Source organism: Anolis carolinensis, chromosome 1, assembly GCF_035594765.1.
Source record: "Anolis carolinensis isolate JA03-04 chromosome 1, rAnoCar3.1.pri, whole genome shotgun sequence".
In the NCBI taxonomy this organism is placed as follows: Eukaryota; Metazoa; Chordata; class Lepidosauria; order Squamata; family Dactyloidae; genus Anolis; species Anolis carolinensis.
The window spans coordinates 363,926,104-363,944,760 of NC_085841.1; the positions used below are offsets into that span (position 1 = coordinate 363,926,104).

The window sequence follows — 18,657 nt, forward strand, 5'->3', positions numbered from 1 at the left end:
AAAGCATGGACCAGAACAGTAAACTTGAGAATACTTGAATCGTGAACTTGAGAGCAGAGACAGGAGAGCCATCCCATATGGCAATGTTGTCTCCTCTGAGAGGCATGAAGCCAACACCACTTAATTTAAGCCTGTTGAAGAAGCCATGAGATCATGCTGAACTGGGCTTCAAGATCTTATCCCAAATTCTCTCAGAGTGTCTATTTTTCACTCCCTCTGTTCTCAAACCTAATCTGACTTCTCGGGAAAACTTCACATCAGCCAAAGACCGTTTCTCAAGAGACCTGGGACTTTCACTTTCCCCAGGAAGGAGTATAGGAATCCAAAACACTGGCCTCATCTGCCTGTAATTCTCTCCTAACACTGACAGACTCTTCACTTTGAAACCCATCAAATCCTTCATACTTTGAAATGTCAGAGAAATCAGAAAAATCCTCAACCACTTGCTGAGCTACAACAAAAAGATGATATTATAAGAAACTGAACTATAGTTAAAATGGTTAAATTGTTGGTATCATTATTATTCGTGGTTATAAGTTTCAAATATATTTATCCATCTTTAACAGAAGCTGGAACATAATTAGATAGAAGCAAGATGGGTAAATGTGTTGTCGAATGCTTTCATGGTCGGGATCACAGGGTTGTTGTACGTCTTTCGGGCTGTTTGACCATGTTCATGAAGTATTCTCTCCTGACGTTTCGCCCACATCTATGGCAGGCATCCTCAGAGGTTGTGAGATGGGTAGTTTGGTAATGGCGTTTGTTTGAGGAGGGGAGAATTCTTACATTTGTAATGTTTTATAAACAAATGTAAAAAAGATGTACAGTAGAGTCTCACTTATCCAACATAAACGGGCCGGCAGAACGTTGGGTAAGCGAATATGTTGGATAATAAGGAGAGATCAAGAAAAAACCTATTAAACATCAAATTAGGTTATGATGTTACAAATTCAGCACCAAAACATCATGCTGTACAACAAATTGGACAGAAAAAGTAGTTAAAAACGCAGTAATACTATGTTGTAATTACTGTATTTACGAATTTAGCACGAAAACATCATGATATATTGAAAACATTGACTACAAAAATGCGTTGGATAATCCAGAATGTTGGATAAGCGAGTGTTGGATAAGTGAAACTCTACTGTATTGGTTACTTTTAGGGTCCTTCCTGTTGGAGTTTTCAAATATATTAACCTACCGTATTTTGAAGATAAAATGCTGGGTTACTTTAAGTATTTTTAAGTGCTGGGTCACAGTCACAGTGATTAAGCATGAGGAGAATGAAACCCAGAAGTTAGGTTTGCATCAAGTATATAATGAATGTTCAACCTCACACTGCCCGAGTCTGCAGTCCTCAATGAGGAGTAGTTAGTTAGCTTAGAATAGGCTGAGGATGTGCTTTGAGTATTGAGATCTCGCTCTGCTTGTGTGTCAGGAGAGATGTAGTGAGTGGTGATTTTCCCTCTCTTTGAAATCCTAGTTTCAAAGTAGCTAGGAACCAGTTCTTTACTATTGTATTATGAAATGCAGTTATAATTTTTGTAAATAAACCTTTTGTGATTTTAAAGACAGAACTCTGGATATTTGCCTTCTAAGCTCTAAAATCCTTACAGCCACATGGAACTTCTTGCTCTGCTTGCTGTGAGCTGAATGCCCAACTATAAGTACCCTGTTTCCCTGAAAATAAGACATCCCCAGAAAATAAGACCTAGTAGAGGTTTTGCTGAATTGCTAAATATAAGGTCTCCCCCAAAAGTAAGACCTAGCAAAGTTTTTGTTTGGAAGCATGCAAGATCAGTAAATGTACATGCCATAGATTGTTGTACATGGAAATAAAGGTAGTAATAAGAAATAATAATAATAATAATAATAATATAATAACTTTATTCTTGTATCCCACCTCCATGTCCCAGAAGGGACTCAGGGCAGCTTACACAGGGACAAGCAAAACAACAACATAAATTTACATACAAACAGAAATTTAAAACAGTAATTTAAAAACAGTATAGCAATAAAATATGATATAGAAATTCTTGAAAGGATTCACAGTTTGGTTATGCTGGTTTGTGATGACAACTACTGTACAGTAGATAATACATTTTCATTTTTTTAAAAATTCAACCATAAATGTGAATTCTTCTTTGTGGTGAAATAAGACATCCCCTGAAAATAAGACCTAGCACCTCTTTGGGATCAAAAATTAATGTAAGACACTGTCTTATTTTCGAGGAAACAGGGTATGCTGTTTTTGCATATTTTTGAATGCTCTACTGTTTTTGGGTAGTTTTCCCTAACACAAAAATCATAACTACAAAAGCATGAGTGGAACATTGCATCATGCAAACATATATAAAACACTAACAGAGTAAGTTCCCTTAAATTGTAGGGATCTGGGAGAAATAATGGGGTGGGAATGATACAGGATGAAAATCAACAAGGCCACCTTGTTATTTTGTCAGTACACGACCACCTGGGAATTGTTGTTGTGTTGTTACACCAAAGGAAGGAAACAAAACGGCTGGTACAGGGTAACTCACCAGATGCCGACAGTGATCCCTGGTTCAGAGTTTAGATAGAAGTTTCTCGTGTGGTTCAAATATGCTTCAGGCTTCTGGAAGTCCACCCAAAAGGGATAACTCACTGAAAAAGGAGGTTTGTTTCTGATTAAATGTCATTATTGCACACACTTATAGCATCCTAGAGTTGGAAGGAACTACAAGTGTCATCCAGTTCAAGCCCCTTTTACCATCACCATCAAAGTGTCCATGATAGATGGCCATCCATGTTGGAGTATGGTTGTATTTGTATGAAATGTAAATCAAGTGTTTACTGCTGATGAGCAAGAGTGTGTATTTTTCAGTAATGAAATAGTTAACAGAAGGCTAGTTTTGACTGACAGCCTGTTGTGATTGCTATGACCTATCAGGCTTGATTTCCTGCCTTTGAGGGTTGGAACTTTCTCCGGACTGAGGAATGTTGTTTATCTTATCTGTGGAGTTCGGCGTGAGCATTCCCTGAAGATGGACTATGAATGCTATGCTCTGAAGCCGAGAAATGCAAACTGTAAATAGACATGTAAATAAAGTTAATCAACAGTTGGACTTCGTCTGCTGGAGTGTTTGTTTGACCAGTGCTGTTTCTCAGCATGGGAATACAGTCTGGAGAAGGAGGTGAGATGAGGATGATGATTTTTGGAATCCACTCTGCACACCATCATCCCCTGTCAATCCAGACCCTCCTTGAAAACCTCCAGAGATGGGGATTTCACCAGACTCTTAGAAAAACGCTTATTCCACTGACAAATGGCTCTTACTGTCAGGATATTCCTCCCAATATTCATTGGGAATCTCTTCTCCTGCGGTTTGACTCCATTGCTCCATTGTGTCCTAGTCTCTTGAGCAGCAGAAGATAAGCTTGTCCCCTCTTCAATACAAACTCTTTCCAAACATTTAAACATAACTATGGTGTCTCCTCTTCATCTTCTTTTCTCCATGCTGAACACACACAGCTCATAGGAATTTCATGGCTTCCAAACCCTTGACCGTTTTGGTCACCTTCCTCTGGACACCTTCCCTCTTGTCCATCTCCTTCTTGAATTGCTTTGCCCAGAACTGGACTCAGGGCTATTATTCCAAGTGAAGTCTGATCAAAGCAGAAGACAGAGGGACTAGGACTTCCCTCGATATGGGCACTATGCTCCTATTAATGCAGCCTAGAATCACATTGACCTTTTTAGCTGCCACATCACACTGTTGACTGATATTCAGCTTGTGGCCTCTTAAGAATCCTAGATCCCTTTGCCAATGCCATAATAAAAAAGGGCATCTCAACATCTCTTGTGATGTTTTGACAGTCAATTCACAAACCAAAATGACTAAAATGGCTTCACTAGCTACCTGTTCATTTCCAGGCACAATTCAAATCCATATATGGCTTGGGTCCGAAATTATCAGGAAGCATATCATGAGATGTCATGACTTACTAGCAAGACAATAATGTTCGTGAAAGTGGAAGGCAGGGGGGAAAGAAGGCGACTGCAAGCAAGTTGTGGCTGCCCTGGGTTTGCAAGACGTGAAGCGCCTGCTGATGACAGAGGTCTCTCATTCATAGTTATTATTGTTATTATCATCATCATCATCATTATCATTATTAGGGCCCGCAGTAGTGCAATGGGCTAAAGCCTTGTGCCGGCTGAATTGCTGATCTGAAGGTTGGTGGTTTGAATCTGCGAGATGGAGTGAGCTCCCATCTGTCAGCCCTAGCTTCCCATGCAGGGACATGAGAGAAGCCTCCCAGCAAGATGGTAACACTTCTGGGCATTGCCTGAGCAACGTCTTTGTAGACCGCCAATCTTGTTGAAGTGGGAATGATTGTATATAGAATTGTTTAAATGTAATTGAGTTATAGTGATGCAATGTGAACTGGAGATTGCATCATGCACTGTCTGCTGTCCACTATGCCAGTGTGTAAAGAGTTAACTGTGTATTGCATCAGACAGCAGAGGTGGTTATAAATAGCTCCCTGTGTTATCTGTTCGCTCTCTGCCTCTCTGCCTCTCTGCAATCTGTCTGTATATATCGTCTTGAGAGTTTTCCGTTTGTTAGTAAACCTTTTATAGATAGCCAAAAGGCTTCAGCCTCTTTATTGATGCCAGTGATTCGTTGATCTTCCGCTGCATGTGTGCTTATCCAAACCGCGCGCTGTGACAAATCTCACACTAGAAATGATCCAATTTGCTCCTGACACAAATTTAAAATTATTATTATTATTATTATTATTATGACACAGCAAACAAGATAGATATGCTGGATTTCATTATTATTGTTGTTGTTGTTGTTGTTGTTGTTATTGTATTTTATTTCTTACCCGCCTCTCCTCAAGGCGGGTCACAACACAGTCAAAACACACAAACATTGCACAATTCTATAAACGCACATATTAAAACGTATTTCTATTAAACACATATTAAATACACAGGACAGAGATTAAAACAAAGTTTAAAATTCATGATCAAAACTTAAAAGCATGCTTACTGGCCCATAACAACAACAAGTAGTCAAGTGAAGGAGGGGGATGCCTTACAGTCAACCAAACTGAAAAAGACAGGTTTCTTTCCACAGGTAAAATACCATATTTCATCAAATAATAGTCGCCACCACGTAACAGTTGTACCCCCTCTTTTTTTCTCAAGTTGTTTTCAACATTAGTTTAACCTAAAAAGTTATTGTTTTGGTTCAAAAAAGGCCCTATTTTTTCCTCACGTAATAGTCGCACCCCCTTTTTTCACTGAAAAAAGGGATAAAGCTGCAACTAACATGAGATAAAATACGGCAGTCTCAAGCAGATTGATTAGGCTGTTGGGAATTGTGGGAATTGGAGTCCAAAAACACCTGTTTGCCCATGCCTGGTGTAGCTTCAAATCAGAATTCATATTAATAGGGCTGTTGGATGATAGATTAAGAAGGAACACGAGAGAATACTGCAGTACATGTGAACAACATCAAGAATCCTATATGCTCAATGATGGGAAAAGACAAGAAATAACCATTATAGATGACTGGACAGTGAAGACGTGGGAACTCAGAGAAATAGCTAAATATGTTGTCGTAGACACATTTGTAGAAGAATGGGAAGCTTTCTATCAATATATATCTAAGGGAAAGGCTTTATGTACAGGTTTGGATAAACTATTGGGATATTCATTTTGTAAATGTAATAATAAGAACAAATAAATAACTTGCTAGAAATAAAAAAAAATAAACTATAGGGAAACTGGGTTGCTGTGAGTTTTCCAAGCTGTCTGGCCATGTTCCCAGAAGCATTCTCTCCTGGCGTTTCACCCACATCTATAGCAGGCATCCTCAGAGGTTGTGTGGTTTGTTGGAAACTAGGCAAGTGGGGTTTATATACCTGTGGGATAATGTCCAGGGTCGTGGAAAGAACTCTTGTCTGTTTGAGGCAGATGTGGAATGTTGCAATTGGCCAACTTGATTAATAATAATAACAACTTTATTTTATATCCCGCTCCCATCTCCCCAAGGGGACTTGGGGCAGCTTACCTGGGGACAAGCCCAACATCAACATACATTAAAACACAAATCATAATTTAAAACCAGTATAAAACAATAAAACAGAATAAAACAGCATAAAACAACATAGAACATAGCAGATCCTTAGAACCTGGGCATGGTACGGAATGTGTAGGGGTGAGCTTGTACGGATACTTACAAAAATTGAGGTAGACAAACTTTTGCAACAGGGGAGGAAACAGCCGGACAAGGAATGGCAAGGAAGCATACAAAACAACTAAATTCAGCAGCGCCGTCTTGATTTTATTGGCTTGGAACCAGTCCAGAAATGCCCTGGGGAGGAAGAGAGACTAGGTTTAATAGGTGGCTTGATTACAATAGTTGCTGTTGGCATCATGTTCTCTCCGGGGACTCCTTTCAACTGCCGCCTGATCCTTTTCAACTGGCAATGACACACATACACATTGGGACCTATATATTCTGATCACTCATCATAGGATTCCCTCAACTTCAGGGATGTAGCTATGGAAGAGAAGCATGATGAAAGTGTTAGTGTTTTGTGATATGGAGTGAAATGTTTAATCTATTGTTGCTGTGAAAGTGTACGTGTTTTGTTCTGGCAAGCATTCCAGCAGTCAAGAGGTTAATTGCAGTGAGCTCTGATTGATTGATGGAAGGCCAAATGACAAAGACTTCTGTTTGTGCTACGTGACAGGAAGATACATTACAGGCTGTGGAATCCAGAGGAGGTGCTTCAGTGTACAGAAAACGGACTCAGAGAGAGACAGAAAAGTTCCGTGTTTGATCTTGCGGATGCAAGATGTGTCCTGACAGCTTTGGTCAATTAGCACTGTAGATATTATGTAAATAAAGCATCAGTGCCACTGAGATCAGCAGATATAATCAGTGAAGTTTTCGTTCTTTGTCGGTGCCACTTTCGCCGTTTGCTAAGTGGCCTGACAAGTAAGCAGAGGTGAGATCTGGCTCATCAATCAGTCGGGGTTGCCGATTCCTTGACAGAAAACTTTATCGCCCTGCCCGTGTAAACCAAAGAAAAGAGCAGGCAAAGTGATACCAAGGGAATGTGCACACACAAAAATCAAGGCACAAAAAATGAAATGCAGACATAAGATGGGTGCAACCTTGCTTGAAACCAGTAAGTGTGAAAGAGATCTAGGAGTCTTAGTGGACTGGAAGCTGAAATTGAGTCAGGATTCCAATGCAGCACCTAAAAAATGCCAATGCAATTCAATTTGACATTCATAGGAGTATTGTGCCTAGATGGATAGAATTCATAATCCCACTCCCTTCTGCTTTGCTCAGGGTGCTTCCAAAGAGCGCCACAATCTGGGTTTAAAATGGCGGTGTAAAAATCACTCTGTTATAAGCTGAAACTCCTATGCGTACATGCAAATAGCTGAATGTACACACAAGCACATTTCTTATTTTGTTCTTCCCCCAAATCTTAATGGAAGCTCTGTTTAATATTACAAACGGAAATAGTTTCAGAGAGTTCTAATTGCTGTTTTGTGCTTCCTTTAAGCCATATGTGTGTCCATTCAACCAACTGTTTGGGACTTGTTAAACACAGATGTGTGCTGGAACAGTCTCCACAGAAGGAGAGGGAAGGAAATCACATGTTTTGAATGACTGCAGGTTTATACAGTCATGTGAATATATGCATTTTCTGGCCAAAATCAGGATATAGGGGGACTTTTTCATCACGTGTTTTATTTATTTATTTACAGTATTTATATTCCGCCCTTCTCACCCCGAAGGGGACTCAGGACGGATTACAATGAACACATATATGGCAAACATTCAATGCCAACAGACAAACAACATACAGTATAGACAGACACAGAGGCATTTAACTTTTTTTTTCCAGCTTCACGATTCCGGCCACAGGGGGAGCTGTTGCTTCACCGTCCACTAGTGGCTGTACTTCCTCATTCCTTTCCTCGTGTTTTGCTGGCAGTTTTACGATGTTGTAAATTAGTTAAATTAGCCTCCCGCATAAAGCGTACCTAAATTTCCCTACTTGACAAATGCAACTGTCTTTCGGGGCTGCATAGGTCAACAGCAAGCCGGGCTATTTAATGGTTGGGGGCTTAACCCGACCCGGGCTTCGAACTCATGACCTCTCGGTCAGTAGTGATTTATTGCAGCTGGTTACTAGCCAGCTGCGCCACAGCCCGGCCCCTCTGTTTTCCTCTGTTAATGCGAATGAATGTGGATCTAGCACTAGCATCATTTAGTCACCCAACCCCTTTTAACCCAGAAACTTCCACATTTTAGGTGCTGTGTATCATGACTCTCAGACCCTTTCTCCTGGAATAGGTCTGTGTCCAGTTCTGCGCAAAACAATTCAAGGAGGAGATGGACCAAATGCAGAGAAGGGCCACCAAAATGAACAAAGCCATCAATCCCTGTGAGGAGTACTTTACAAACCTGGGTATGGTTTGCTTGAAAAAACAAAAGCTAAGAGGTAACAATATTTAAATAAGTCATATTGAGCCTGGATTGTCATTGGGATTTATTGCTACGTGATTTATACAACCTCCCTGAATCACTGCAAGCTGGATAGCAAAAGCAAGAAAAAATACACACCAGAGTCCTTTCACATCAAACACATGTGCTTCTATTAACAGAGTCCAGCTGCCACCATCTGACCTTATCTGCGCACTGTATAGTAAACTCACGGATTAAGGTTTCATCCAAAATATCCGGAGATTTTAATCTTCATGGTTGCATTATGTGAAGATTAAATGTACAGACAGGATACATAGATCCACTTTCCTTGTACTTGCAAATAATCAGAGTCATCTGATAGTCACATACAACATAAACAAATACTCACACTGAGTCACACAGGAGAGAGGAAGATGGATTATTGCATCATCCTTATATAGCCACCAGTTAATAGGTCATTAGTAAGGACACTGGCTGATGCAAGACCTTTGCAATAATCCTCACATTTCTACACACCCTTGGGTATTGCATCATGACATTTGCAGTCATACCTAGGTGCTATCTATATACCACAAGTTCATCAAACTGTATTTTATTCTATGACTACCTTGGGTACCCGGCAGTGTCCGGGTTATTCAAAAAGAGAATTGTTTGTATTTTGATGTTAGGTAATATGGTATCAGTTTGGCCATATGTTATGTTATCTATATATATGAAAGAGTGATGGCATCAGGGCAGCGGACAAAACAACAAAACTACAGGGCCCCCCCCAACCTCGAAATTTGACAACACAACCCATCATCCACGGCTCTAGGTTGGTACAACAAAAAGAAAAGAAAAGAAAAAGTCCTAATTAGAGGGAGAGGAATAATTGTTTTTATGCAATTGCTGCCAGTTAGAAGGCTAAGTTCCACCCACTTGGTCTCCTAGCAACCTACTCAGCCCAGGGGACAGGCACAAGAGTTTGGAGAGACCCCTAAGGGCCATTCAGCCCAACCCTTTCTACTATGCAGTAGGACACAATCCAAGCATTCATAACACATGGACAACATATAAATACTATACAATACTACACAGGAACATAGACCCCCTCTACCCTCACCACTTTCACAGTACACAAACAACCAAATGCATACTAAACATAAAGACAACCATACAACAGACATTCAATACCACCACTACCTCAAGAAGTTCTCACCAACACAACCAGACAACCCCACAGCAATACGTGGCCGGGCATAGCTAGTTTCCTAGAGAAAAATGCAGTCTTTCCTGTTGTTTTTTTTTTATGCTTGCTTTAGAAAATGCTTAAATGGGTGAACTACAATTTCCAAAAAAATTGGGTCAACCTTCCCCAAACTACTCCTGTACTCACAGTTGGCCATGTTCGGTTTGTGTGCCAAATTTGGCCCAGATTACTCACTTGCTGGGTTCAGTGTTCTCTGAATATGGGTGAACTATAACTCTCTGATGCCAAGGTCAATCACCCCAAAGTCCACCAGTAGGCAAAGTTGGCAGCGTTAAGTTTGTGTGTCAAGTTCGGTCCAGATCCGTCATTTGTGCGGTTTATTTATTTATTTACATCACTTTTACCCTGCCTTTCTCCCCGAGGGAACTCAAAGGGGCTTACAATAAATAGGCAAAAATTCAATGCCTAAAAACAATGTAAAAACAACAATTCATATAAAACAATCTACAAAACAATTCATATAAAACAGATACCATTACAAAATAAAATCACATTATATAAAATTTTAAGCATGTCCAAGATTAGAATCCATTCATCCAGAATCCTCAATAAGTTTTCGTACAGAGGACTCACAGAATACAGGTGAACTATAAGTCCCGGAGTTAAAGGTCAATCACCTCCAAAGTCCACCAGTACGCAAGGTTGGCCATGTTGAGTTTGTGTGCCAAGTTTGGTCCAGATCCATCATTAGATGGGTTCAATGTTCTCTAAATATAGGTGAACTACAACTCCTGGATGTCAAGGTCAATTGTCCCCAAACCCCACCAGTATGCAAAGTTGGCCGTGTTGAGTCTGTGTGCCAAGTTAGTTCCAGGTCCATCGTTGGTGGGGTTCAGATTGCTGATGGACTATACTGTATATCTCAGTCCCTAGAACTCCTATAAATCATGGTGAATTCTCCCCAAACCTCTCTCTCTAGTATGTTCAATTGATACGTGCCATAGAAAAGAATAGGAAAGAGTTAAGGGAGAGGCAGTGGGCGGGGTCATGCAAATGAAGAGAGAAAGGAACACCGGGATGTGCTCACTGTAACCTGCAATGTCCTTGGAGGGAGTGACTTGGTGGCTCCTCAGTAGATTTTCAGTTTTATTATGTGTATAGATTAGAACTTGTGTTGTCGAAGGCTTTCATGGCCGGGATCACAGGGTTGTATGGCTGTATGGCCATGTTCCAGAAGCACTCTCTCATGACGTTTCGCCCACATCTATAGCAGACATCCTCAGAGGTTGTAGCGTACCTCTGAGGATGCCTGCCATAGATGTGGGCCAAACGTCAGGAGAGAATATTTCTGGAACATGGCCTTACAGCCTGGAAAACACACAACAACCCCAGATTAGAAATTATTTGCCATTTCTATCTAACATGGATGGCCATCTGTCAAGAGGGCTTGGATTGTGGATTCCTTTAAGGCAGAACGGCGTTGGACTGGATGGACCTTGGGGTCTCTTCCCACTTTATTTTTCTCTGATTCTGAAGTGTGAATAATTCTAAGCATTGCCAGAAATGCGAGGAATGCTGGAAAATGTCAGACGGAGGCAAAATTCTCATTTGGAATGCCTTCCTTTTCCCTGCCCCCAACCGACCCATAACTACACTCCATTCAATCTGGATGCGATAATCGGGTTTATTATGTAACAGCATAGGCTGGATTAAGGTTGTTAAACAGCAGAGCCAGCAATCCTCCTAAGTAATCACTTCAGCTCTGATTACACCACTGATAATCCAGACGTGAATGTAGTTTTAAAGGATAGGAGCTCTCTCCAGTTTTGTACCAGGTAACCATCTATAGCAAGCATAGGCAAACCTGGGCCCTCCAGGTGTTTTGGACTACAACTTCCACCATTCCTAACAGCCTACCGGCTGTTAGGAATGGTGGGAGTTGCAGTCCAAAACACCTGGAGGGCCCAGGTTTGCCCATGCCTGATCTTATAGGTACCTTGCAATCCCCATTGCATGTAAAGCCAAATAATAATAATAATAATAATAATAATAATAATAATAATAATAATAATAATAATGGAAATGAAAGCTATGGACTTGTCAACATCAGCAGAGAAATTTTCCAGGGAGACCCATTGTCCCCTCTGCTTTTCATTATTGCCATGATCCCTCTGTCAACAATCTTACAAAAAACAAATCTCGGCTGTCAAACATCTAAGAAATCTCACAAAATTTCGCATCTGATGTACATGGATGACCTGAAGCTGTATGGGAAAACGGAAACTGAAATCCAGTCTCTGACTAACACTGTCTGAATTTTTAGCACTGATATCCGCATGGAGCTTGGTTTGGACAAATGTTCGACAGTGGCATTAAAGAAGGGAAAAATCATTGAAAGTGAGGACATAAATATGCCTAATGGCCAAACAATAAAGTGTCACCAACCAGAGGCCTATAAATATCTGGGCATATTACAGCTGGACAACATCAAGCATGAACATGTGAAAACTATGGTCAGCAAAGAATAAACACAAAGGGTCAGAAAAATTCTCAAAAGCAAGCTCAATGGAGCCATAAACACCTGGGCCATACCTGTCATAAGATATACTGCTGGCATTATAAACTGGACACAGATGGAACTGGACAATTTGGACAGAAAAACAAGAAAACTCATGACTATTCATCATTACTGCACCCTCGCAGTGATGTTGACCGGCTATATCTGCCTAGAAGATCAGGGGGCAGAGGACTCTTGCAAGTAAAACAAGCAGTCAAAGAAGAAGAACATGCCCTGGCAGAATATGTAAAGCAAAGTGAAGAACCTGCTTTGATTGAAGTCAAAAATCAGAAACTCCTCAAAGCACAGCAGACAAAAAATCAGTACAAGAAAACCGCACTACAAACTAGAGCTGACAGCTGGCACAACAAAACATTGCATGGAAAGTTCCTTGACAAAATTGAAGGAAAAGCTGACAAGGAGAAGACCTGGCTCTGGCTCACAAATGGGACACTGAAGAAGGAGACAGAAGGCCTGATCCTTGCAGCCCAGGAGCAAGACATCAGGACAAAGGCAATTAAGGCCAAGATCGAAAAATCAGCTGATGACCCAAGACTGTGCAAGGAAGCTGATGAAACCATTGATCCTATCCTCATCTGATGTAAGAAAATCGCACAGACTGACTACAAACAGAGGCACAACTATGTGGCCCAAATGATTCATTGGAACTTATGCCTCAAGTACCATCTGTCAGCAGAAAAGAACTGGTGGGATCACAAACCTGCAAAGGTTGTGGAAAATGAGCACGCAAAGATACTGTGGGACTTCCGAATCCAGACTGACAAAGTTCTGGAACACAACACACCAGACCTCACAGTTGTGGAAAAGAAAAAGGTTTGGATCATTGATGTCGCCATCCCAGGTGACAGTCGCATTGACGAAAAACAACAGGAAAAACTCAGCCGCTATCAGGACCTCAAGACTGAACTTCAAAGACTCTGGCAGAAACCAGTGCAGGTGGTCCCGGTGGTGATGGGCACATTGGGTGCCGTGCCAAAAGATCTCAGCCGGCATTTGAAAACAATAGACATTGACAAAAGTACAATCTGCCAACTGCAAAAGGCCACCCTGCTGGGATCTGCACGCATCATCCGAAAATACATCACACAGTCCTAGACACTTGGGAAGTGTTCGACTTGTGGTTTTGTGATACGAAATCCAGCATATCTATCTTGTTTGCTGTGTTATAATAAAATAATAATAATAATAATAATAATAATAATAATAATAATAGTACAGTAGAATCTAACTTATCCAACACTCGCTTATCCAACGTTCTGGATTATCCAACGCATTTTTGTAGTCACTGTTTTCAATACATCGTGATATTTTGGTGCTAAATTCGTAAATACAATAATTTCTACATAGCATTACTGTGTATTGGACTACTTTTTCTGTCAAATTTGTTGCATAACATGATGTTTTGGTGCTTCATTTGTAAAATCATAACCTAATTTGATGTTTAATAGGCTTTTCCTTAATCTCTCCTTATTATCCAACATATTCGCTTATCCAACATTCTGCTGGCCCGTTTACGTTGGATAAGCGAGACTCTACTGTACTTTATTCTTATATCTGTCCCATCTCCCCGAGGGGATTCGGGGCAGTTCACAATGTTGACCAAGCCCAGCAGTGTAATAAAATACAACAGTAAAAACAAGTCCAAACACAACAATAAATACAATAAATACATCAGAGTATAACATACAGTAACAACAATTTGAAATGTATTCAATGACCCAGAGCGATATAATTGGCTCCTAGTACGGCAAAAGCTACCAAATATTTAAATCTATTTGAAAAATTGAAAAAAAAATAAAGTTGGAGTGAACAGAAGTTTGAAAACCCCTTAATAGCCCCTCCTGCAAATAAATCACAGCTGACGAATCTGTACACCTTCAAATGTTACCAAAAAGCAACTCCCATAATCCCAGGTGATGTCAAATTGCATTAATTCCACAATATAGTGACACCCTTGATGTTGCTTGGCCGTTGCTTTCATCTGTCGAATGTTGGAGATCATTCATAGAATCATAGAATCATAGAATAGTAGAGTTGGAAGAGACCACATGGGCCATCCAGTCCAACCCCCTGCTAAGAAGCAGGAAATCGCATTCAAAGCACCCCCGACAGATGGCCATCCAGCCTCTGCTTAAAAGCCTCCAAGGAAGGAGCCTCCACCACGGCCCCGGGGAGAGAGTTCCACTGTCGAACAGCCCTTCTCACAGTGAGGAAGTTCTTCCTGATGTTCAGGTGGAATCTCCTTCCTTTCCTGTCGTTTGAAGCCATTGTTCCGTGTCCTAGTCTGCAGGGCAGCGGAAAACAAGCTTGCTCCCTCTTCCCTATGACTTCCCCTCACGTATTTGTACATGGCTCTCATGTCTCCTCTCAGCCTTCTCTTCTGCAGGCTAAACATGCCCAGCTCTTTAAGCCGCTCCTCATAGGGCTTGTTCTCCAGACCCTTAATCATTTTAGTCGCACTCCTCTGGACGCTTTCCAGCTTGTCAACATCTCCCTTCAACTGTGGTGCCCAAATTTGGACCCAGTGTGATTCCAGGTGTGGTCTGACCAAGGCAGAATAGAATAAGGGGGAGCAGGACTTCCCTGGATCTAGACGCTATTCCCCTATTGATGCAGGCCAGAATCCCATTGGCTTTTTTAGCAGCCGCATCACATTGTTGGCTCATGTTTAACTTGTTGTCCACAAGGACTCCAAGGTCTTTTTCTCACACACTGCTGTCAAGCCAGGGCTCCGTCCTGGGCCCGGTTCTGTTCTAACCCTTCGTCTAAGTCGTTAATAAAGATGTTGAACAGAACCGGGCCCAGGACGGAGCCCTGCGGCACTCCACTTGTCACTTCTTTCCATGATGAAGACGACGCATTGGTGAGCACCCTTTGGGTTCGTTCGCTTAGCCAATTACAGATCCACCTAACCGTAGTTTTGTCTAGCCCACATTTTACTAGTTTGTTTGCCAGAAGGTCGTGGGGGACTTTGTCGAAGGCCTTACTGAAATCCAGGTAGGCTACATCCACAGCATTCCCTGTATCGACCCAACTCGTAACTCTATCGAAAAAAGAGATCAGATTAGTCTGGCATGACTTGTTTTTGGTAAATCCGTGTTGACTATTCGCAATGACCGCATTTGTTTCTAAGTGTTCGCAGACCACTTCCTTAATGATCTTTTCCAGAATTTTGCCTGGTATTGATGTGAGGCTGACCGGACGGTAATTGTTTGGGTCGTTCTTTTTTCCCTTCTTGAAGATAGGGACCACATTCGCCCTCCTCCAATCTGCTGGGACTTCTCCCGTTCTCCAAGAACTCTCGAAGATAATTGCCAGTGGTTCTGAAATAACTTCCGCTAGTTCCTTCAATACTCTTGGATGTAGCTGATCTGGCCCTGGGGACTTGAATTCGTTTAGAGTGGCCAGGTGTTCCTGGACAACTTGTTTCCCTATTTGGGGTTGGATTTCCCCCAATCCTTCGTCCATTCCGTGTTGCTCAAGGGAGGCCAAGAAGGGATTACTCTTTCCCTTTTCACAAAACAAAGTTTTGCACAAAGGAAGACACCAGGGAAACATGAAATTAATGAGTCTGGATCCTGACGCAAGAGCTGGCTGGGAGAAAAGGAGAAGGTGTTTGGTAAGGTTGCCCAATGCTTTCTCTGCCTCTGGGAAAACATCCAAGGACGAGTGTCTCAACATGTTTGGATCTGGTTTGCATGGATTGGAGGGAGCGGGGGGGGGGGGGGGGAGAGAGAGATCAAATTTTCATATATATTTTAATATTTAATGGGTTTAATTGTATATATCATTTTGGTCTTGTTTATATTGATATTTTAACACCCTCATACTGCTTTTAATTAGCGTTGGTCTAGATATATTTTCACCTGCCTTAAGTCCCTTATATCAGGAGAAAAAGAGGATAAAAATAAATTCTACAATTCTGATTACAGTACTCGCTTATCCAATGTAAACGGGCCGGCAGAATGTTGGATAAGCGAATATGTTGGATAATAAGGCGAGATTAAGGAAAAGCCTATTAAACATTAAATTAGGTTATGATTTTACAAATTAAGCACCAAAACATCATGTTATACAACAAATTTTACAGAAAAAGTAGTTCAATACGCAGTAATGCTATGTAGTAATTACTGTATTTATGAACTTAGCACCAAAATATCATGATATATTGAAAACATTGACTACAAAAATGCGTTGGATAATCCAGAATGTTGGATAAGCGAGTGTTGGATAAGTGAGACTCTACTGTATTTTCAAGCTATCTACGGATTGTGTTTTTTCAAAATTAGCCCCCACCCCCCACCCCTGCGTGGCACAGCAAGCTAAACTGCTGACCTGCTGAACTTGCTGACCAAAAGGTTGGCGGTTTGAATCCGGGGGGCAGGATGAGCTCCCACTGTTAGCCCCAGCTTCTTTTTTATTTTGATTTTTTAATTAGTTTTCTCAAAATACATCCATACATCAATACTTTCAATACTCTTATATTTCACACTTAATTCATTGCATCAACACTCTCTCTCTCTCTCTCTATATATATATATATACATATATATATATATATACACTAGCCGTGCCCGGCCACACGTTGCTGTGGCGAAGTCTGGTGGTCTGGGAAATAAAGTATTGAGGAATTGGTGGTAGTTAAGGTCAAGGTTAAAGGTTTTCCCCAGACATTAAGTCCAGTCGTGTCTGACTGAGGGGGTTGGGGCTCATCTCCATTTCTAAGCCAAAGAGCCGGCATTGTCCGTAGACTCCTCCAAGGTCATGTGGGATGACTGCATGGAGCACCGTCACCTTCCCGCCGGAGCAGTACCTATTCATCTACTCTCATTTGCATGTTTTTGAAGTTTAGGGTTGGCAGAAGCTGAAGCTAACAGTGGGGGCTCTCTCCACTCCCCCAATTCAAACATGCAACCTTTTGGTCCAGAAGTTCAGCAGCTCAGCGCTTTAACACGCTGCGCCATCAGGGGATATTATTTCCTAAAGCTTGTGAATATACAATATTTCTGATTGTAGTTTTTTTTTTGTCTGTTGGAGGAAAGTATGAATGCTGAAATTATGGAACTTGATTAGCATGTAATGGCCTTGCAGCTTTAAAGCTTGGCTGCTTCCTCCCTGAGGGAAGTTTTTGTTGGGAGGTGTTAGCTGGCCCTGATTGTTTCCTGTCTGGAATTCCCTTGTTTTCAGAGTGGTGTTCTTTGCGATATTTTATGTGCTTCTACTCTCTGTGGCCCTCAGAAAACAGAGGATTTACCAGACTTTGTGGATGGGAATACTTTGTTGGGACATGTTAGCTGGCCCTGATTGTTTCCTGTGTGGAATTCCCCTGTTTTCAGAGTGTTGTTCTTTATTTAGTGTTCTGATTTTAGGGATTGTATTGTTCTGTTTTATTATACCACAGTAATTTTTATATATTCTGATTTTAGTGTTTTTGAATACTTGGAGCCAGATTGTATTCATTTTCACAGTTCACAGCAACACAATAATAATAATAATAGTAATGATAGTAATAATAATGACTTTGGTAATACACACTGCTTCACTCCCTTCTCAGCTTCCTTTCTGGAAGAATCCTTTCTTGAGAGGTGTTAGCTGGCCCTGATTGTTTCCTTTGTGGAATTCCCAATTTCCCTGCTTTCAGAGTGTTGCTGTTTATTTACTGTCCTGGTTTTAGAGATTATATTGTTCTGTATTATTCTACCACAGTAATTATTTCCTATTATAGTAGAATCTCACTTATCCAACATTAGCTTATCCAATGTTCTAGATTATCCAACGCAGTCTTCCTTTTAGTAGAGGCACAAATGGAGGGCGAAAGGGAGAAACGTGCCAAGAGGAAGGTGCATCAAGCCAACCCTGACCAGGACCACCTTACATCTGGAATCCGATGTCTTCACGCGGAAGAACATGTGGGTCAAGAATAGGTCTCCACAGCCACCTACGTACCCACCACCAAGACACTACACTTGGAGGACCATCATACTCGAATAACGAGAAATTGCCTAAGTAAGTAAGTTGAATAAAGTAAACAACAATATTGATTATTACTATGTCGATGCTGCAGATGGTTGAATCAGTGGATAAGGAGGGCCCAACTATGTTGTCCAAAGATCCCGCCACCAGCTGGAAAAAATTTTCTCCTCCAAACTCTTTGTTGCTTAAGCTTTTGGTTGCCGCCAACGGCTTGGAGCAAAACAATAAGGCTCTGCAGGGAGTTATGCATGAATCATAAGTAGGCAAGAAAGCGATGGGCACATGAATGGGAGGAACGCCAATCCAAGAGAACACAAAAAACAACAAACTTTGGCCTTTTTGTTAGTTGCAGCTGCTAGACTTGCTTCATAAGGAGATCTGCATAACGCCCTGCTGCCGCCCATAATGATAAT

The 18,657-nt window shown here is 41.2% G+C and overlaps 1 protein-coding gene across 1 annotated transcript in view; it reads right to left on the reverse strand.

The window, feature by feature from the left end:
* abhd12b (abhydrolase domain containing 12B) overlaps positions 1-18,657 on the reverse strand; it is a 55,035-nt gene that overhangs the window by 30,138 nt on the left and 6,240 nt on the right. The window contains exons 2-3 of the mRNA XM_062968699.1: positions 6,232-6,365; positions 2,541-2,643 (exon numbers count right to left, since the gene is read on the reverse strand). Of these exons, the coding sequence (XP_062824769.1) occupies positions 2,541-2,643; positions 6,232-6,365 (237 nt within the window). The remainder of the gene's footprint in view (positions 1-2,540; positions 2,644-6,231; positions 6,366-18,657) is intronic.